Source organism: Phycodurus eques, chromosome 20, assembly GCF_024500275.1.
Source record: "Phycodurus eques isolate BA_2022a chromosome 20, UOR_Pequ_1.1, whole genome shotgun sequence".
NCBI lineage: Eukaryota > Metazoa > Chordata > Actinopteri > Syngnathiformes > Syngnathidae > Phycodurus > Phycodurus eques.
The window spans coordinates 9,193,611-9,210,231 of record NC_084544.1 but is presented as its reverse complement, the minus strand read 5'-3'; the positions used below and the strand labels follow the sequence as shown (position 1 = coordinate 9,210,231).

At 46.2% G+C, this 16,621-nt stretch overlaps 2 protein-coding genes across 2 annotated transcripts; both read right to left on the bottom strand.

The window, feature by feature from the left end:
• Positions 1-602: 602 nt before the first annotated feature.
• LOC133396157 (homeobox protein Hox-A10-like) lies at positions 603-4,008 on the bottom strand. The gene is made up of 2 exons (XM_061665640.1): positions 2,816-4,008; positions 603-1,528 (listed from the first exon to the last, which is right to left on the bottom strand). Exons 1-2 carry the CDS (start codon positions 3,627-3,629, stop codon positions 1,254-1,256), a joined length of 1,089 nt encoding a protein of 362 aa, XP_061521624.1. The 5' UTR covers positions 3,630-4,008; the 3' UTR covers positions 603-1,253.
• A 3,152-nt stretch (positions 4,009-7,160) lies between these two features.
• hoxa11a (homeobox A11a) lies at positions 7,161-15,824 on the bottom strand. Its single transcript, XM_061665642.1, has 2 exons — positions 9,942-15,824; positions 7,161-9,162 (listed from the first exon to the last, which is right to left on the bottom strand). Exons 1-2 carry the CDS (start codon positions 10,642-10,644, stop codon positions 8,930-8,932), a joined length of 936 nt encoding a protein of 311 aa, XP_061521626.1. The 5' UTR covers positions 10,645-15,824; the 3' UTR covers positions 7,161-8,929.
• Positions 15,825-16,621: the final 797 nt, after the last annotated feature.

The following is a 16,621-nucleotide window of genomic DNA, read 5'->3' as shown; positions in this document are numbered from 1 at the left end:
AAGAACCTAATGACACGAAACCAAGCGGAACCGATGAAAGCATTATTCACACGAACACAGTCGATGCACAGCGCACACACAACGCGGCGCGGCGCACAAGTGAGACACAATTAAACGCGCTTACCCGTGCATCGTCCTTGTGTGGATTCCTGTTATCCCCAAATTAAGAAGAACAAAAAAAAAAAGAACAAAAAAAGTGCAATATTGAATCCACGGTGTTGGAATAAGAAGCAGACAGCAGGGCCTCCTCTCCGTTTGGAAGTCTCTCCCACGACTGAAGCAGCAGAGGGAGAAGCCTCATATAGCAGCCAGTCATAAAACTCTACAATAGCCTCCTGCATGCAGCTAGACGCCTTAGAGCCTCATTTCTTCATTATTTCCGATGGTAATTACCTAGCACGATTGCCTCTCGTCTTAAAACAAAATGCAATCCGAAGTGGAAGGCATGAGTATTTGGGGAATTTGGGTCACACACGCTCACGTACACGCACACACACACACAAAAAAAAAAAAGATAACATACAAACACACGCACACACACTGGCAGCAAAAATACAACCAGCTACCACGTAATGCGACAGAGCGATAATTTATTCAGCATGACACAAAAACAATGTCAGTATGTACACAAAAAAAATATATATATATATATATATATACAAATGAAAAACATGGGCACACGTGCCTCGCATTTATGAATATTTTTTTCGTGGAAAGGCCACGAAAGATTGTTGCTCAACCTACACATTTAGCTGGTACACAGAAGAGGCCTGCTGACTAAACATCTAACTTGGTCACAGGTGGATTATTATTCATATATTTATTATTTACGTGGTGATTCTAAAAGGATTCCATGCAAACTGAGCTCAATTATTTTCGTAGCGATTAGACTGAAAACAAGAAGTGCGTGTGTTTTTTTTGTTTGTTTTTGTTTTGTTTTGTTGTGAGTGTTTTTCCTCAATGGGTGAAAATTTTTGACTACCATCTAGTCAATAATACGACAGACGAGACGGATACGTAAACACAACACTCGAGAACATTCGACGTTTCCATTGAGTCACATTGGAGGGTGTGTGGAAATCAAGCTTCTGTGGCCCACATGTGAAATGGGTGGGTGTGTTGGGGCGCGGTGGTCGTAGTCGGAAGGGGGGCGGGGGCGGGGGCGGGGGGGGGGGGGGGGTCAGTCATTTGACGAATATTTTTTTTCCTTTTTAATGTGTTGGGGTTTGATGTTTTTTTTTTCACCTCGTTCATCAGGAAAATCCGTAGTTGGAGGTGAGCTCCCGGATCCTGTTTTCTCGCGTCATTTTCTTCAGTTTCATCCTGCGGTTCTGGAACCAAATTTTGACTTGTCTGTCAGTCAGGTGCACGCTTTTACTGATCTCCAGGCGGCGCTCTCGAGTCAGGTACATGTTGAACAGGAACTCCTTCTCCAGCTCCAGAGTCTGGTGCTTGGTGTACGGGCAACGCTTCTTCCGGCCGCTCTTTGCAGTCAGCCAGTTGGCCGCGTTGTCACGTTTGTTGTCGCCTAAAAAGGGGAGCGCGCGCACACACACGCACACACACACACACCCACACCCACACACACCAATTTGCGTTTTAACATACACTGCAGTGTGCAAAACAATGCAACCGTCTGTGGTTGTGTTACGCATTTTGTAACTAACTAGAAAGTGTTTTTTTTGTGACTGAGTGTTTGGATTTTTGCAGCTTTGTCTTGGTGAATTTGTTTGTATTTTTCTCAGAGTGCGTGGGTGTGTATTTGATGTCAGTGAGGTACTTGTCTTTGTATTGCGTGCGTGTGTGTGGTATTTTTGTCAATGTGTCAGTCATTTTGTTTTGGAATCTTGGGTGGTTTGTGCGTGTAATTGTATTTTCGTGTCACCATGGGTCTATAGTTTGTAACGTCGTGTGGATTTCTATTTTTGTGTCAGTGTAATTGTAATTATGTATTTTTATGCCGCTATGTTTGTGTGTGCATTTGTATCCTTGACAATTTACAATAAGTACAGGTTCTATTTTTGCATCTGTGTGGTGTGTGAGTGTGTGTCAGCCAGTGTGTATTTGTGTCAGTGAGCGTGCGTATTGTTTTTTAATGAATATATCTCTATCAACAATTGTGCGCATTTGTATCTAGTTAAATTTTGGAGGTTTTATGTTAACGTGTGTTTGTGTGTGTGTGTGTATTTTTAATGTTTTTGTATTCATGTACCTGTGTCAATGAGTGTGTGCATTTAATTTTATTTCCAAGGTTTTTTTGTTTTCGTAGTAGTCTGTGTGTGTGTGTGTGTGTGTGTGTGTGTACTAATGAGTGCCTCCTAGAGTGTGTATCAGTGCGTCAGTGAGCACGTGAGGGGGCGCGCACGTACACGTGTGTGTGTGTGTGTGTGTGGCCCGAAGGGCAACATGCATCAAAATGTAAATGACTTGATGACTCGAAAATATATTTTAACATGTCAGTAATTCACTCGTACAGCAGCGGGCTAAATGATTAATAGATGATTGACACCGACTTAAAACACGTTTCTGCATTCACATAAAACGCATCGGTTTGAATAGAAAACGTATTGTTGCTTTTCAAATAAGTTTAGCCACGTTCCTCCTGCTCGTATTGTTTCCATTTCGACGATTCCAGGCTATTGGCACGAATGTTTGCATGAGACTAATGTGACAGTGATATGCAAAGCTTCCCAAGAATCAAGCTAAACAGGTGCTGCATCCGAACGTAGTGCAAGAGAACCCCCCCCCCCCCCCACACACACACACACATCCACCCCCCCCCCCCCCACCCCCCACCCCAATGAAGGGTTATTACCTTTGGGGTCCTTCTCCGGCCTCTCCTTGTCCCGCTCGTCGCTGTCCTCGGCCGAGGAGGCTTCTGCGTCCGTGGACTCGCGTGGATCTTCCGTGCCGGGTGCGGCGCGGGGCTGCCGCTCCGTGTTCCCCGCGGACACGCGGTCCTCTGTGTCCCCGCAGCTCCCTTTTTGCGGCGCGCTGGGAGCCTGCGTCGAGGCGGGCGCAGGAGAGTGGAAGCGGCCAGGGGCGCTGGAGTGCGGGCCCAAATGAGAGAAGGGAGGGTTCGGCTGTGGGCCGTCGGCGTTATAAAGTTTATGAGGGTGCGCGTGGGTCTGAGACAAGCGGAAATAGCACGGCATAGGAACTGTGCCTCCGGCGCCGTCGTTCACCGGGGCTAACCGCGAATATGTCAGGTCTTCGGCAGCAGAATCTTTGGGGCACTTGGACTGCTCATAGAGACAGTAGGTGCTCTCTTCCTTAATGCTTTGCGGGAAGGAGCAGGGCGTGACCTGAGGAGCCACGGCGCGCTCTTGGTCCACGCGACATGACCTCTGGGCGTCCATCCACATCTCCATACTGGACAGGTACGCGCCCGGAGCACTGACCATATTTTGGGGCCCCGCGTCAGCCCGCTTGGGTATGCCTGCGAAGTATCCATAGTTGTGCAGTCCGTAAGGCACTTCGGCGCTTCCCGTGTAGTGACCTCCGCAGTTCTCAGCCCTCCCGTTGATCAGCGAGTCCACTAAGAAGGCATTCGCTGACGGACTGTCCGAACATGACATTATTGTGGAGTATTTGGGCGAAGGGAGAAGGTAGCCCCCTCTGTCTGACATTTCTTGTGGAAAACATGCTGGATATGATTAGGAGCGCCCCTCATTCTAGCGTGCGCGCGGGGCGGCCAATGGGAAGCTCGCAAAGGAGGCAAAGTCCCGCCCACTCGCAGCCTACGTAGCACCGAGCTGAGGGCGAAGAGAGCGCGGCCATCACTGCTGCATGTGCGCCACCATTATAGCTCGACAAGGATCGACATCCTCCAGGACACATCGGGAAAGTTTCACGATACGAAAATATGAAACTAGGAAGAACCCCCGCTCTCCCCTCCCCCGCCCCCCGCCCCCCATGCATTACCAATAAGGAATGCAGGGTTAGGTATGAAAACAATGTTGCAAACAGACCCTAAACATTACAGAATGTGTCAAATCAAGTACGAACCTGTACGACTGCTGGAAAAAAAAAAGAAGAAAGCAGAAAAAAAAAGCACGCCCAACAAAGACATAAACAAAGCCACGGGACTCGGGGGGCAATAAAAGTTTCTGAAAGAAAAATGTGCCTATGGCGAGAGGCTTGCTAAAAAGCACTTATCAGGGGCTTCAACCAGCCGAAAGACAGCAGGAGCCCTTCCGTCCTGAAAAATGAAAAGAAAAGCCAATTTGTTTGTACTAATATGACCTGAGGGGAGTCACAGAAATATTCAACAAAACATTCACATTTGTGTTCTTCCGCCTTCGTGTCCTTCAAAGCCACAACCTCACATTACCTCCGCTATCTTTCATATGCAATGCTCGCATTCATTACAAATTATGTATCATCGACCCATATTGGCAACTTGAACAATTGGAGCTATTTTGTCACCGAGTGAAACAAGCAAATAGTTATTAAGGCAAGTTTAGACACTGGCGAATTTATATTTTAACTGTTCAAATATTCTAACAGCTTCATTTATAGGAGAATATTCGACGTCTTTTGGTAGCACGTTATTCCCCAATGGGTATAATAGCTGTGAGCATTAAAATGCGCCACAATTTATGATTTTAGGAGTAATAAAGAGTTTTGATTTGGTTTTTTTCCACGGGGTCAATCACCATTTTTGCAGCACAACATAATGATAAACCCTCCAAACAAAATGTCTTGACGTAGATTTTACTGGGGGCTGGGGGGGGGGGGGGGTTTACTGGTCATTTATTATCGTTAGGACAGTCTCATAAATCGGTGTTAATACCTCCACGGAAACAGCGTGGACCAAAGTGCGTGCATGCAAACGCCACGCAGCTGCAATTTGTGCACTCGTATTGCTCAAATTCATCTCGGCGAGCTTGGCCATTACCGGGCCCAGGTGGGCCGCAAACCCCACGCGGATTCTTTAAAACGCAAATAGAAGCATTAAAAAAAAAAATGAAATTTTCCATTTTTGATTTAAGAGGCAGTGCATCAAGTAGAGTCAGAAAAGCACTTGACTTGACTTAATTCGAACACGTGCATTTGTTGCATGTGACGAAAATGTGTTGAAATAACATTTGGTTATTTCCGAGGAAAAGATGGGAACACTAAACACAGTTGAGCACATTTTAATCACGTGCAACCGATGTACATGATCATAAAGTTGTTGTTGTTTTTTGTTTTTTCCCGCCCAGTGGGGTTATATTTGACAGCATCTCCATACTTCATACACAAAACACATTTGCAGTGCGTATAGGAAACACATAACGTACATCTACATAAATACCAGCTAGCTAGTGTTACATGACTATACAGATCAATATTGTATACAAATATGGAAGTCATTTCAAAAGCAGGGTTCTTTTATTTTGCATTCCGTGTGAGTGAGGGTTCAGTCAAGTAACATAAGGGAAAGATTCCAGCGCCATTGCTGTAAAATAAGAGCAAAATTAGAGGTCCAAAAGCAAATCGTGACCCCCCCGTGTGTCCTGGCAGCCTTTTGGACATACGAGCCAACGGGGGAACTAAATACAGCAATTAATTACGCGCACGGGCCCACTATTTTACTGTTCGGGCCCGCTGCGCCATAGAGGAGGAGACGGCGGGGATATCGATATGCTTCCGCTGCAGTTATTAATCGTAGCTATTAAATCTTCATTTTCACAGCTGCCCGACCATTTTCGCTCCTCGACGCTTTTACTCTGACCGCTGGCTTTGATCAGGCCCATATAATGGAGGCGGCGCTCGGGGTCGGATCGTGTTCGTCCAGAGTGCAGCGATGAACAATAATGCGGCGTTTTATTACATCCAGCGGAAGCATTTATTTTTCACCAGAGAGGGGGGAAAAAAAAGAAAAAAGAAAAGTGGGGGGGGGGTCCCGCACGCACTGACGTTCACACACACCGAATTGCCTCAAGGGCAACATGTCGGCTCCAACGAGCGGAAGGAAAACGAGACTCAATCAGCGTCCTATCGCGGCCAACAATCGGCTTTGACTAATAAGACTTTTTATACACTTGGCACGTTCACTAAGTGTTTTTGGAAGGGCGTCAAGCGTCGCTGTCTCTCAAGAGGAAATGAAGATAAATGCGCGTCTGTGATTTAAGAAGGAGACGACTTTCAGTGCGTGTTTTGGGCGCAGCCACCAACACAACAACTACATGGAGCTACTAACCGCCCAGAGGAGCTTTTGCTCGCAGGGCCTGCCAGCACCCGTTTTGACTTCGACCTTTGAAAAGCTCCAGCTCAGCGAAATGAGGAGCACATGCATGCGAGCAATGGCGCACATGTGTTGCCGTTTTTAGGGCCCCCGGGAAGAGCGGCTTCCGCACGGCGCTGGGAACTCCGCAATAAGCAACGAGGCTCATATTTTCAACATTGCATCAAAGGCTCCGGTGGGGGGGGGGGGGGGGGGGGGATGGGAAGATTAACGTTTCCCCTGAAATCAAATTTCCCAAGGCAAAATGCGGTGGTTTTACCTGCGCGCATTAGGGGTGAAACCGCCACGGCCGTGACATTGGTTCCAATAGCGCCGCCCGGTGGTAAAGTCGAGTCCGGTCGGCCGTCCGCGCTGATTGGAGGTGGACGACCCACGCGAGGGAACCCTGTCCAAAAATGAAGTCGACACGGGCAGCGAGAAGTGCTTTCCCCCTATCCTTCCTCTTCCTGTCGCGCGGGCTCTCTCCCCCTCGGTAACACAGTTAATAACCTTGGGTCTCAGACGGTTTATTGCCGCGCACTCCAATTGTACAAATGCTCCAGACCCTCAGACAGCTTTTATGACTGCGTCGCCCCGGCAACGGGGAGGATGTCCCGTAATTAGGGACAGAATTCCAGCGCGCAGTTAGGGATGCGCGCAAGGCGAGGCCGGACGACAGCAGAGAGGGACAACCATAAACTTCAGCCTCTCTCTCGCCGGGGTTTATGACCCTTTTGACTGTCATATATGAACGCCAATGCGCTGCGGCTAGCTGCCATAAACGCAGCGATAACAACAGCAAATATGGCGACCCTGCCCAAACCGAAGAGCTTTCTTTCCCAAAGCCAATATGTGGCGTGACAGCGTGACGGAGAAAAACAGAGAACAGAGAGGGGGGGGGGGGGGGGAGAAAAAAAAAATGCTGAGACCCGAGCAATTGTGCATGTTTTCCAAACAACCCAAAAAATATATCCAGTCTAAGAAATTGCTCATTAAAGTCGAATAACTTAAACAAAAATGGTGCTCATTGGGGAACATTGCTTATTTGGGTTAACATTGTTTGTACCAAACTGTGCTTTGTATTACACAACTCTGGAAAACTCATAGACCACTGCAACATTAACTTTATGCCAACAAACCACTGGAACTCAAAGCAACCCTTTTTCCGCACTGTGATTGGGACATAGCAAGCGTCCTATTTTGTTTTCTTGTCCTATTTTTCTTTTATTTAATCTTAAAAACTAACACAGCTCAGCTCTGGATTAGTTTTCAAAACGGTATTAGGTATAATTGTGCTCATTTGTTTACAAACCCTGGCACAATTTGTAAGATGTGAACCATTCTCGTCAAATGGTTTTCACGAGTGGTCATATACGATCCCTCATGAAAACAATTTTATTTTTGAACGATTCAAATTACCGCATTCCAGAACAGCACAATTAAAATAATTCCCTCCCCAAAATTGCATGCGTGGTATGTAAACATGTGAGCACAAACTGTACTTACTGCAACGTAAAGTACTGAAAATACATATTGCACTAAATTTCTATATTGTAAAACGCTTCACGCAATGTGCGTAATTCCACAAACTGCTTTCTCAGTCCAAGTCAAAATACGCATTCAAACAACACTTTTAATATTTTCAGTTTTTATTTGGAAATCGAGTATAATACACAATTGTGTTTGGGGCAGAACAAGCAGGCGAGTCAACGCGTTGACCCTGACCAGCTTTTCGCTCTGACAGCATACATGAAATTTGTATTTTATTTGATTTAAATTTTGTTTCCGCTATTTTCCTTCATAGTCAGATTGTGTGTCAGACCGCAAGAAGCAAATGTTTGCGAGTCCTGGAAGAAAACGGAACAAATCGAGTGAGATCAAAGTGTAGCTTGCAGCAGAAACTCGCTGCGTGTTTCTACCTGCGTACACCTCAGTGCAACCCCCGTGGAGCCAGTGGACGAGCTTATGTCTCTGGTGGTTAGGCCTGCACTGTTTGACTAAAAAGTCACGTGAAAAAAAAAAATATATATATATATCATCATCGTCATCATCATCTAAATGGCATTGTGGATGTGGGCTATTAAAACGACATAAATACTCCATCCTCAAAAGGGAATACAATGAACCTGCTTAGAAATTTTGACTTGCTTTGCCGTGACATTAAAATATAGTAAACGAGTGGCTACAAAATAAATAGGCACACACAAAGAGAGAGAGAGAGAGAGAGAGAGAGAGAGAGAGAGAAAAAGAAAACATTACGTTACATTCTCATTTCGTTCGGACAATATTTGGTCACACCAAAGTATGTACTGATTCAATTATTAAACATGAATTCCGTCTTTTTTTTTGTTTTTTTCAAATTTCATACCAATAAAAAATTAAAAAAAAAAAATAAAATCGAATTACATTTTGTTGACAAAATACAAAAACTGAAAATTACAAAAAAAAGGAGCACGTGAAACACACTATTGCGTGGGGTGGCCGCTGGTTACTCGCAGTTCGCCTCCCAAAAGAAAAAAAAAGAAAAAAAGAGCTCGAATAGCAGAATAAACGTCCATGAAGCAAAAACGTCTCCATTGAAGCTCGCTACTTCGGCCCTTCGAGGCCGCCGGGCAACACAGTTGTCTGCGAACTTGAAAGCAACCACTGTTGCTTTGGCGGCCATTGTGGTGGTGAACGACAACAACCGCGGCCTGATAGAGTCCAAAACGTCGCTCACTAAAGCAGAGGGTTGGATGTGTAATATTGCAATCGGTCCCTGTTCAGCTTCTTCTCCTTCATGCGGCGGTTCTGAAACCAGATCTTCACTTGGCGGTCGGTGAGGTTGAGCATCCGAGACAACTGCAGACGCTTCTCCTTGTTAATGTACACGCTGAAAAAGAATTCTCGCTCAAGTTCTCGGATCTGATACTTGGAATAAGGGCACCTCTTCTTGCGCGTCCTCTGTCCATCTGAAGGGGGGGGGGGGGCAGACAATACACCATCAAATCAATAAATGCCACTTGAATATGAAACCCAATGATGAGGCTTTCGGCCATGTGGATCGCGATGACATTCCTCGCCTGCCCCCAAACAGTCCGTCCTTGTTTTGAAAGCAGGCAACGAGGATTGGTGAAACTGAATAAACGCTTGAAATGTTGTAAATTTCTTTTTTTCTTTTTATGGCGAGTATATATCACCAATAACATTCCCCAGTTGACTCCAAACGGTCGGTGCTGGTTGGCTTTGACCTTTTCCAGCAGGGAATGCACCAGCGGGCTAAATATACTCCCAAGTCACTAAAGAGGATACAGGCTGGGTGCAGCATTGTTTTCATTTTTGTTTGTGTTTTTAAAAAAGACAATTGACTTAGTCGATAGCGGAGTAAGATGAGGTGACGTGCTTTAACATTAAAAACAACTTGACAGTCAGAGCAAGGCACCGCCCTCATAACAACGCAAGGGAGATTTGAAAGCCACTGCGGACCATAGTTTACAAACCAAAAAGCAAACCAGGTTTCTATTGGACTCGTGCGGGGTTTCTATTAATTTGTGGGCCGAAGAGAAAAATCCCTTTTCACGGTCAATTTCAAAAGCGCGATGGCGCGGTTTATAACAAATTGCTGGACGAGAAGGGGAGGGGGGTCCACAGGCCCTCTATAAACATTATAAGCTTATAAAACAGCATATAAAATGTTTAACAGCGGGTTCTCTCATAAGCAGGGTGCCGACTTGAGACATGCGACGCTTACTGCTGCTGGATTTCTCCTCATTGTTGCCGGAAGACAGCTCGGGGCTGCTGGTCTCCTCCCGGGGCTCCTTGGCTTCCGCGTCCCGGCAGGAGGAGCCCGAGCCCGAGCCCGAGCCCGAGCCCGAGTCGTCCGGAGCCGAGGCGGGCTGCTTGCTGGGCGTTTTGTCTCCGGCGTAGCCGTTGGCCGAGGGGCTCTCGGTCGAGGTGCCGTACGCCGTCTCGTAGAACTGGTCAAAGGCTTGCGGCAGGACGCCGTTCCTCCCCACGTTGCCGTAGAAGTTGGACGAGCCGGCGGTGCCGCCGTGGTGGTGGTGGTGATGGTGGTGGTGGTGGTAGGCGGCGGCGGCGGCGGCGGCCGCTGCGGCGGCGGCGGCGGCGGGGCTGCTTTTGCCGAAAATCTCCGTCTGCGCCGACAGACAGTCCCGGTGCACGACGTCCTCCGCGCCCGGGTAGCACTGCGCCAAATTGCCCCGGTGCGGCCATTTAGTCGACGCGTCGATGGCCGCGTACTCCCTGAACGTCACCTCCCGGACGGGCTGGACCGGCGGCAGGTTGGACGAGTACGAGTAGGTCACCGGCCGCGTGGACGGATTCTGGGACAAAAAGGAGGGCAGCGCGGAGAAGTCGGTCCCCGCCGACACGTAGTATGTGCAGCTGGGTAAATACATGTTGGAGCCGACAGGGACCCGCTCGTCAAAATCCATGGTGGGATCGTCGCGTCGTCCCCCTCCGGTTTCTACGCCTCGGATCCCTCGACACCCGCCTTGAACATGGCTCGGAGGCGCCCGCCAGGCAGAAATTGGGAGACGTAAAGCTGACGTGGAGAGCCATCGCCATCCACTCCACGGAGGCGGGAGTCACGTGACCGCGTGGCAGAAATTGACAGATTTTCAGTGCGCGCGTGCGCGGGCGCGCGCGCGCCAAGCTTGACATTAATAGTTTATCGCCGTGTTAGACTCGGAATGAATTCTTTGAAATTGCAACAAATCAGACGAGCAGAAAACCGCCATCATTCCTTCGTCACTCTGTTTGCATTTGCAGCCATTTCTGGTCGATAATTGGCAACACCGCCACGAAATATCAAAATATACTTCTCCCAGGTGCGCTACTTGCGCCAATACGCAAGATTTCTTTCCACACATTCGACTTTCTGTACATTTCGCCTGATTTAAGTCGTGCAAAAAGGACACCGTGGATTCCAAATCTACGACAAGAAGAAGAATTGTGCGTAATATAACCTGAATGGGAGGAAGGAGATGGTCGAGCTTATCTCCAAAGTCTGCTTTTAGAATTGTCTTAGTCATCAGCATTTGGTGCTTTTACAACAGCGAGCATTTGGCTCAGTGCGCATTTGGTTATCAGGGTCATGTTCAAAGTAGCGGCTAATGTTTCAACTGTCTACAGCAAGGTGGAAAGAAATAGGGGCCACAAAAGAAATACAATGGATCAAATTCCCTCCAAAGTTAAACTTTGGAAACATACTATTGGGGTTTTAAAAAGGCACATTGCAGATGAATGCACTAGATATTTCAAGGAATCATTTGCTATGAAATGCTTCAACACAAAATAGTCCTTTTTAAAATGTTACGTGACCTACAAGTGTATTTGACTCGATTCCAACACGGAGGAATAAACCGCTCCATTTCTGGCAGCGCGCTGTTCTTCTTCACTTTTTACGCACGGCAATTTCTTCATGTTTTGCCGGACATATTTTGTATTTGTTTATTTATTTATTTATTTTTTTAAATATGTCTGCCTCCAGCAGAAAAACATCTTTCATCAATCATTTTTACCGCGTCTCCTCCCCTGCAGGTCCACCCACAGAAAGCGGTTTACAAGTCATCTCGTGTCAACTGAAAAATTCCACACAATTGTTTTATTGTTTGCAGTTTCATATAATCATTTGCGACGTGATTAGCTGCAGGCATTTAAAATAAATAAATAAATCCAAACCCTTGAATGCAGTTGAATGCATAACTTGACAATTTCATCTTTTTTTATGCTGATTATTATTTGGCGGCACTGTCACCGCGCACATTCGCTGCTGCGAGTCCACCGCGGAGCTCGCTTCGCAGCGGCTGCAACCTGACTCCAATATGCTACGAATGAGAGACTCGATCTTGAACTAAGACCGCCGGGGCTGGCCGGGCCCCGCAGCCGCACCGACATTCGGCTTGCTGCTGAGCGCGCACGTGGAACACCAGCTGAAAAATAACACGTACTAATACGCTTCTTGCGTGGGGTTTAAACATCAGGAAGCAGCACGGGCGAGCCGTGTGGCCCTGCGGGTTATTTGATTTTATTTTATTAAGATAAGCTCCATGCAGAGGAACCAAACAAAACAAATCTTGTGGAACTTTGGAGACTAAAACGCTCCGCCTCTCACTCAGTCCAGACTAATTCTACGAGGTGTGCAGAGGCTTTTAAGCTCTAATTGAGCACAGGGAAAGCAAAGGCGAACTCCGCACAGACCAGGCTGCGTTTTTATAGCTGTTAAACTATTCTGCTGAGCTTTTTTTTTTTTTTTTTTTTTTCTTTCTATCCCCCCCTACAACCAGACAAACACCACAAAACCGGCCAAGCATGGCAGCAAGTCGCCGCCGACGACGGATCCAAAGTCAGCAGCTTGAGGAGCTGCAACAACAACGGTAAGATGCACTTAATTGCAACAATCGCCGTAACTTCACACTGACTGATTGGCTTTTGGGAGAATCTAAAACTAGACAACGAGCTTGTTCAATTGGTTTAACCTTTGAAGGGAAGTGTGCCTGAGCATCATTCTTGGGGGATTTTTGGCAAGCGAAGTGCAGTCTGGCACCGGGAGAGCTCTCAAAGCCAAAGCTTTGTCTGAACGGTCGACTTCAAGTTCGAGGGAGGGAAAAGAGGCACAAAGAGCGGAGGGCCCGCACTCGGCCCACGCAGATGAAGTTCCTTTCATTGCTGGCGCATTTACACGCGCTGTGCGCAGGTCACAAGATGGCGCCTTCACGTCAGCATGCAACTTCACACAATAATCTTCATGTGTGGGAAATTTGGCATTCCAAGTTCAGATTCAGCAATTCAATTTGTGCATTCTTTTGCCATTTTCAATGTGCGTGGGGGGGGGGGTTGGTGGGATTTTAAATGGAACAAAAGGTACACACTTGAAAACTCTATAATATTTGTCGTGTCTTCATTTGAAAAACTGGCGAGTGAGCCCATTTTCGAGGGAAAAACGTCTCATCTTGAAAACGACATTGACATTCTCCGCGGGAAACACAAACTTAACATTTGAAGCTCAAAGAAAGCGACACTAAAAACTCTCTTACAGGATTTAGTGTCTAATGAACGTCATTTGAAATAAACTGTGTGAAGCCATTTAAGGGAAAACGTCCAACCTTAAAACGACACTTTCCAATTATGAACGTAGAAAAATCGTTGAAAGGGAAGCACATTTTCAAACTTATATTTTCATCATATTTTGATCAAGAAACTAGTGCGTGAACCCAATTTGCGTCTAGGAAAAAGGTTGACACTTTGTCTACACACACACACACACACACACACACACGTAGTTTAACAAACACTATTTCAACATGTTCCTCAAGCAAACTCAGGGTGGTGGGGGGGAGGGGGGGGGCTTTTTTTATTTTCTTTTTTTATTTTTAAATCCCCCAGCCAAACAAGTGGACATAAAGCCGTGTGCAATAAGGTCTTGTTAGACTCCGAGTCAACAATTCATTGTGAGAAGAATCTGAGGGTACAGTTTAACCCCGCGTCAGGTAGGCCCGGCTGGCTGTAAAGCAGCCTAAATTGGCGCATTCAGACCTTGCAGAAAGGAACCTCCTGTAGTTTGTCCTTCAGTGCTGCCTGGTTTTGTTTTCATTTTATGATTGGGGAGAAAAGAAAAAAAAACAAAAAAAAAGGAGCTATCACACCTGCAAGTCAAAAGGGGAAATACTCTAAGTTTACAAGATGAACCAATGTATCCACTGTTAGGACGCACATTTGGAAGAAAAGTTGAAGGACTAAAAGGACACGTTTGAAAGTAGCGAACGTAGAACATTGGGCCATTACGCGCGCAGCCGAAATGCATTGCAATGAATCTCCTTTCCTAAATACTTCCCCTTATTCACACACATCAATCATAAACGTTTGCACATTCTTTTGAAGAGTAAAATCTTGTTTTTGAACTTGAATGATGCACGGTTGCTGTCCGCGCTGACAGCAGGCTGCAGTTGCGCGGGGAGTGTAAAACCATTTGGGTGTAACAGGGTCAAAAACATTCACAGCTCAGAGTTTAGGAGCGGAAAAGACAACGAGGACATTAAGGTGAGTTTAAGGGGGGGGGGGGGGGGGGGGGGGGAGAAGGAGAACCTGATTGGAGGCGCATCGGATGTCTTTCTCCCTCCACAGGTGACAGAAAAGTGCCGGGACCACACAGGAGCCTCGCTGGGGAAAGTGAGCAACTCCACGGTCAACGGGAGCATCTCCGGACGAGCCAGTGGAGGAGGTCCACAATGGCGGCTTGGCCTGGGCACTGCGTTTCGGGGGACAATGGACCCGGACAGAAGGAAATAAAGCGGATTTTAGTGCCACAATAAATGAAATACGAAGCATGTGCAAGCTGATTGTATTCACACGCCTGCTTTACATGTGTGCAGTAAAACGCATTTCAAGACAGAATAGACTGCAGAGATTACACTTTAGTTTGGGGGTGGGGGGGTCGTCGGGGGGGTAAAAATAAAAATAATAATAATAAATCAATCACGAATCAGGCCGAAATAAAATAAACGGTAAACATTGGGTTTAAATGTATATAGAAAATAGGCCTGTACTGTGAATTTTTCTCACCTGATCTTCCTTCTCAGTTGTGGCGAACATTCAATTGGACGTTGGTAACATTTGGAAACCGCCGAATGTTGAAAAGAAAATAGAAAAGACTTTGTTGTACTCACCCGCGGCAGATTTGTTTGATGTTTCACATTTAATTTGAAAATGAAGTTGCACTTGGAAAAAATAACAAATAAATCTCACTCAATTGTATTTTTATGCACTTAAAACTAAAACAGCATTGTTGGCAGATGGTTAAATGTCTGCTTTTTAATTGAAATTAAAACTAAGACCGACTACGCAGCGCTCCCCCCCCCCCCCCCCCCCAATTCGTGCGACCCTGTGCTAACCTTCATAATACAGAACTACGTACGCCTCTTGCATGCATTGGAATCATTTTTTAAAAAGTTTATTATCGGCAAATAGACAGCAACAAATAATTCAATGTGGAATTTTGCTATTTTCTTTTTTTTTTTAGGCTCTAAATGACCAAAACGAGTCATTTAAAATGTCACATTTAAAACAGTCAAATACATGCATTTGAGAGAAGTGTGAATAGAAAAACATGGCTCTCCTTCGAAGGTGAGCTAAGTAAGGCCAACTATAATTTATCACTACCCACATGTGATAAACGGACAATAAAGTGTGACATTTAATTCAAACAGCAAACGAGTTTAGCTATGCGGGATTTCCGAGCTGCTACGATTTTGGACATGCAGGATTTGGCGTGATGTCGGTCACGCGTTGTATTTGCGAGCTGTCACGGTCTGGGACCGGATTTTTGTGGGGGGAGGGGTTGTGGGATTACGGTCCAACCTTGAGCTGCCGAGCTGGACCGCATATTGGTGGCCGAGCGCGCGCGCGCGCGTGTGTGTGTTTGGCCTTGCTTTCATTACTATCAGACGGCGAAGGTCAATGTAAAGAGCACAACGCGTGCTGCTGTTGGCCTCGTCTGACTCACTCGCTGGCCTGCTCGGAGGTCACTTCGGCCGATGAAGCGTCACAGCATTCCTTGGAAACCACTTCAGATTAAAATTAACTATACATATAAAAAAGGTATTAGACAAAGTAAACTACTTAAGATCGAGTTGTAGCTTTTTATATAAAATAAAATTAAAAAATATATATATATATATATATATATATATTTTTAAAGGCATTTTCCTGAAGTAGACAAAACATTCTTTAATGTGCATAACTGTGGCTCAATGTCCTTTTTTGCATTGAAGTTAAATGAAGCGTGGAATCACTGGTGACTTGTGCGTAAAAGGCAAGGTCAAAAAAAACCCCGCTGCAATTCCCTGTTTGGCCTCAGGGTGGCAGCAAAGGTCCATTTTTGCTCGCTCCTCCGTTTGAAATGGAATGGGCGTTCCAATTATAAAAGTCCCACGTGATCACGCTCGAGCGTTCAGGTTACGTCTCAGCGCAAAGATATGGTTTCATCCTCAGCCCGGCCAATCGGAGCTAGTCATGCCTTCCTCGGGACCAATAAGCAACGCCCCACGCGTCAGTGCCAGTCCTTCGCGTCGTCTTCCGCAGTGGCGACGCACTGCGCATGTCGAAGAGTGCGCTGACTGGCGTGCGCGCAACACAGCGTCGACGTCACGACGCGAGGGCTCCGGGCACGCGGACGCAACGCCTCGTGTGTCCTCAGTGCTTCAAGTGACGAGCACGAGTGTATAAACTCAACACTAACGTGATTATTCGCAAATTCTGCAGGAGTGTTTCGATGTCACAGACTAAATTTATGTTTTTACAGAAGAACTGTGGTACTAAAAACGAATATTTCATTTTGTTTTATTATTCGTGTTTTATGTTCGATTTTATTCATGTCCATTTGTTTTTTTGCATTTGTATAAATAAAGTTGG

What these genes read in the sequence shown, in the direction of transcription:
- LOC133396157 (XM_061665640.1), bottom strand. Translation starts at nt 3,629, where the DNA reads ATGTCAGACAGAGGGGGCTACCTTCTCCCTTCGCCCAAATACTCCACA. An exon ending in GCCGGAGAAGGACCCCAAAG is followed by an intron (nt 1,529 to 2,815) that starts GTAATAACCCTT and finishes TCCCCTTTTTAG; the next exon opens with GCGACAACAAACGTGACAAC.
- hoxa11a (XM_061665642.1), bottom strand. Translation starts at nt 10,644, where the DNA reads ATGGATTTTGACGAGCGGGTCCCTGTCGGCTCCAACATGTATTTACCC. An exon ending in TGAGGAGAAATCCAGCAGCA is followed by an intron (nt 9,163 to 9,941) that starts GTAAGCGTCGCA and finishes CCCCCCCTTCAG; the next exon opens with ATGGACAGAGGACGCGCAAG.